Source organism: Camelus dromedarius, chromosome 12, assembly GCF_036321535.1.
Source record: "Camelus dromedarius isolate mCamDro1 chromosome 12, mCamDro1.pat, whole genome shotgun sequence".
NCBI lineage: Eukaryota > Metazoa > Chordata > Mammalia > Artiodactyla > Camelidae > Camelus > Camelus dromedarius.
In genome coordinates, this window is record NC_087447.1 from 12,729,564 (window position 1) to 12,734,648 (window position 5,085).

General features: G+C 35.0%; 1 protein-coding gene across 1 annotated transcript; it reads right to left on the minus strand.

The window, feature by feature from the left end:
- Positions 1 to 3,149: 3,149 nt before the first annotated feature.
- On the minus strand, positions 3,150 to 4,118 carry LOC135322599 (olfactory receptor 8J3-like). Its single transcript, XM_064491875.1, is given in 1 exon segment — positions 3,150 to 4,118. A coding segment is annotated over 1 exon segment (969 nt).
- Positions 4,119 to 5,085: the final 967 nt, after the last annotated feature.

A 5,085-nucleotide genomic window follows, 5' to 3' on the forward strand; every position in this document is an offset into this window, starting at 1 on the left:
TTAGATACATGAGCTTGGGAAATTCACTTGAACATTCTGAAGCTCAGTTTATTCATCTGTATTTATATTTTAAAAAGCCATTCGACTGGATTAGCTCTTCTTTCCCTTCTAGTCCTTTAGTTGGTTTTGTTCACATCAAACCTGGATGCTCTTGAAACTTTCACCAAAACTAATATAAAATCAGACAAAAAACACTGTTTATTTTACAAAACATACTCCAAACATTTTTTTTTATTCTAGTCCATTGTATTATTTTCTTTAATTTTTCAAATTCTTATCTTGAGCTATTGTAGTGATGATTTTACACCTCAGTGAGTCAAAGCTCACCATTCTGAAATACACTCTTCTAACCTACCTGGGGAAGAGTAGGTTACTATTTCTCCTGCTAATCGTTTAGATGGCAGTTGATTGCATGGTTTTGCCAGTGTCTCTGTCCCAGTGGATTTTACCTCAGAGCATGATGCGAGGAAGATTATCAGAAAAATTACGGTCCATGTTCCACTGGGATGCCAAGGCAGGCTGAAGATTTATTGATGTGATTCCCTATCTTTGAAGAACTGAGTATCTATAGCTCTGCTTTTAGTATAGTATTATTGCTCTAAGATTCTCTTCTCCAAATGTTATCATTAGTTTATCTTTAAAATGATTTTTGTCATTGGAGTTTATTAGCATCAGTCTTCGAGTTTGGCTTTTAAATCAGGTAGGAATATTCATTTAAAACTTCTTACAAATAACTTCTTATGAAATATGTATCCAGTTCCTCCAAGGATCTACCCTTCAATACTGCATGCACAAGACATTTAGTAAAAGCTCTGGGCATTAGTGTACATCATAATCGCTCTGACCTGTATGATGAATAAGGAGTACATTGTCCATGTAATGTGTGGGCAAAGAAGGGAAGAGTTGTGTGTTTTATATACTGGTTATGAATGTAGAAATTTCCCCTTCATTTTCTATTAAATAAATATTTAACTATAAAAAACTAGACTGCACTATAATAAAGAGGAGGTAAAATTTGTATTTCTTTTTCATGTTGTATAAACAGGGCACTTTAACTCAAAGACAAAAATATAGAAATCACTTTTGATTACCAGTGTAAGAGGGTACTCCTCATTTCCTTTAACAAATACTATTTTTACAAGATTACCCTTTTCTGTTTACAAATGAATGGTGTCTACACACTTATAGCTATAGTAAATTCACAGTGCAGTTACTATAGGCATTTTCTTTCTTTCTTTCTTTCTTTCTTTTTTTTTTTTTTTTGATGTGACATCTGTGAATGAAAAATACTGCAAGCCGTATTAGTAAATAAAGGATGCTGTGGCCATCAAGTCATCAGCCTCTACCACTAACTCAGTATACGAACAATCAGGCAGCCTGGCCTCTGCAACCACCCCCGACTGAGGGGACTCAGAATGTGAATGGCCAGGATACAGGCCCTAGAGAGCTAGATGCTTGTCAAAGGAATAACTTCAATGAGCAGAGACACTTGTTCCCTTCCATACATAGAAAAGCACTAAAATCTTTAACTTGTGATGTCTGGCTTTCTTTAGTTAACAGTCATATTTTAATGTTCCAACTACCTGGTCTTTGCTGTAAAACTCCTATATATCCTGGCTCCTCTCCTACCTCTTCGGAGCAGTCCCTCAGAGCCATCTGAGAGGCTGTCATCTGGGCTCAAAGGGGTTCAAGTCCTCAGAAATGTCCACCGAGTAAACCATAACTCTCAACTTTTAGGTTGTGCATTTATTTCAGTTGACATATCTTTTTAAAAAAATGAATGATAAATGGAAGGAATTGAAGAAACACAAGCATTGTGATCTACCGGAGAGGGGGCTATAAAACAGATAGGACTGGGGACTATTTACTCAATAGTTTTATAAAGAAACTTCTGAGGATTAAGAAAAATATTCAGAAATTTCCTTCCAAATGAAGCTGTATTCATAGCACTACTAGTATGCACAACTTGAAATTAAAAAAAAAAAAAAAAGACACGAGGCACTTTATCATGAAACACTGAGTGTTTTAATTTTCACTATTTGAGAGTCCAAATGAAACCAAGTATTTTCTGGGATATTGTTTGTGTACCAGTTACATGACTAGTCTAGAGGTCTAAGGGTTTTTAGTAAATTAATTTCAAAAAAGGCTTATTGTTCTTCTTCACTGGAAATGTCCAGAATGGTTATATGCATGATATAAATAGTACCCCATTAATTTATTATCATACTGGCTAACTCAATTCTGATTTGATAAATCTGAGATATAGTGTGTTTAACTCTATTTATTCAGTTGTACAATAGATGTTGGTGTACACTCAAAAACTAACAGAAAACAGAAAAAAATTTTACAAAAACAGTTCAATTTTTCCTCTAATAATGTAAAGAATTTTCACAAGAATGACTCATTGAACACTTAATAATAAAAATACAGTCTGTTTATTACACATACTACAGAAGACTGATTCTTATAGTAGGGAGAAAGGAATTATTACAGATTCTACCAAGTCTAATCAAATAGTACTCAGCACGAAAGCATATTCAATGATGGTATTCTTTATTTTTCATTAAGAAATTGTATAGATTATAACAATTGGAATAAAAAAATTGAATCATATTTGATTAGCATTCAAAATATAAATTTATCGGAAGTGTATATTTTTTCATTCAAACAATACTAAGAAAGATTTAGGGGGTTTTATTTTAAACAACTTGTCAGTTTAATTTTGCTAACTCAGCTGTGAGAGGGTTTTAGCCATCTGTAATTCTAGTTCCTCAAGATGCCATGATCAACTATACCCAAAAATACCCAGGAAGGAAAAAAGGGAGCCAAAGAATAAGAAAGAGAGACTTACTTTTCTCGATCACTAATTTGTTGCTCCATTTTAACTTACTTTTTTTAAGCTGGTGTCTCTCCAAACTTCTGGAAATAATTCTTTCAATCTAGCTAACTGCACACTCCATGAGAAAATGAGTAAATAATGCTTTGTTTCTGTATCAACCTCATAATTCCAAGAGCTTCAGTTTATTTTTTAAATTAGCGCCTCCCAAATCTTAGCCCCTTTTAATTGCCAAGATTGCTTGCAAACCTATAAATCAGCTTCCTAAACTTAGCTTTCTCTGACATAATGACAGCCTAACTTAACCATCTCTTCATTTACCTATAGTGCTAAGATGACATTTACTTAAAGAACAGCATGAATTTGTCAGAAATCTCTTTAAGGCAGCCTTCACATCCTTGCTTCTCAGGCTGTAGATCATGGGATTCAGCATGGGAATCACCAGGGTATAAAACACAGAAGCCATCTTATCAGTGTCCATAGAATGGTTAGTTTGAGGCTGTAAATACATGAATAGCATCGTCCCATAGAAAACTGACACGGCCACCACATGTGAAGCACACGTGGAAAAGGCTTTCTTCCTTCCCTCTGTTGAATGTATCCTTAGGATGGACAAAACGATGTTGAAATAAGATATGATAGCCATAATCATGGAAAAAACCAAATTGGTCGAAGCAGATATAAATACCACTGTTTCTGCAAAGTAAGTATCAGAGCAAGATAATGCTAACAGAGGGGCAATATCACAGAGAAAATGATTGATTACATTGGAAGAGCAATAAGACACAGAGAATACACAGGATGAAGCTACAACAGCAGTGGAGAAGCTGTAGAGGTACGAGAGGGAACCCAGCAGAAGGCAGACCCGCCGAGATACCACCACCACGTAGGGCAGGGGGTTACAAATGGCCATGCAGCGATCATAGGCCATCACAGCCAACATGAAAACCTCAGCTACAGTGAAAACCAGGAACCCTCCCAGCTGGGTGGCTCATTCATAGTAAGAGGTGGTGCGTTTCTTTACTAAAAAATTGATCGGCATCTTAGGGGCAATGACTGTAGAATTCCCAAGGTTGATGGTGGCCCGCTGTCGGAGGAAGAAATACATGGGGGTCTGAAGTCGAGAGTCAACACTGGTGAGAGTGATGATGGTCAGGTTCCCTGCCACGGTCAGCCCGTAGACACCCAGGAACACAGAGAAGAGTGGGATCTGGAGGTCTGGACGGTCTGAGATTCCCGTGAGAATAAACTCAGTGACTTGGCTGAAATTCCTAGGAGCCATGTAAGAGTTTGGAAAGTCATGTCTTCAGGCAAGAAAAAGAGACACGGTTACAAACTTTAAGAATTATTTTCTAGGACTGTCATTGTGTGACAAAGGCAATTCCTTGGATGAGATTTTCTGGAATTATGTATTAATCTCAGTTATTAAACTCAAGGTTCTAGGTCTAGTAAATCAACTTTGCAATCATTTGGTAAAGAGGAAAAGCAAGTATGGAAAATTAAGTAGACGATTCAGAGTCATGCATATTTTGAGAATTTATTTCCCAAAAACCTTATAAAATAATGAATATCTTATTAGTTCACAAAAAGTACAAGTCATATTTCATATTTTATGTCTCATGCATTGAGTATGAGAAAGGTTTGAGTAATTGCATGATTTCAAATAATTGAATGTCTCCTTGTGATTTCTTCGTGTGAAATTCTTGCTTTTCCTGAAGAATGAATGATCTAGTCACTATCTTGCTCCTTTTTCTTTATTCAAATCCTTCTATAACTTTGAGGTACCTTGAACTTACACATTTTACCATCCAGATTCTCTGTTAACTCCTTTTGCTCATTTGTTAACTCAGATAAACATACATGGAGATGTGTCCTCATTTCAGTTTTTTGGTTTGCTGATTCTCTGTTTAGATTAAAAAGTTGGTATCTGTGAAAATGTGACCATTTTTGTGATTTTATCCACTATGCTGTATCAGATAATACATCATTTTCTTTTCTCTCATAATTTTTTTCCTTCTTGTGCCTCAAGTTGATGTCATTCTTCATATTCTTTCCATTTTTATTTTTAACCAGTAATTTAATTTGTAGAATTTTATAGCATTACTTATATAATTTTTAAAATGTATATGGACTTAATTTTCCATTGATCTTTTTCTTCACATGATTTTACACTTTTTATATTTTTTACTGTAATAATAATAGGTTTCTTATTTTAATAAAGCTTCTATGATCCTCACATTACACATATT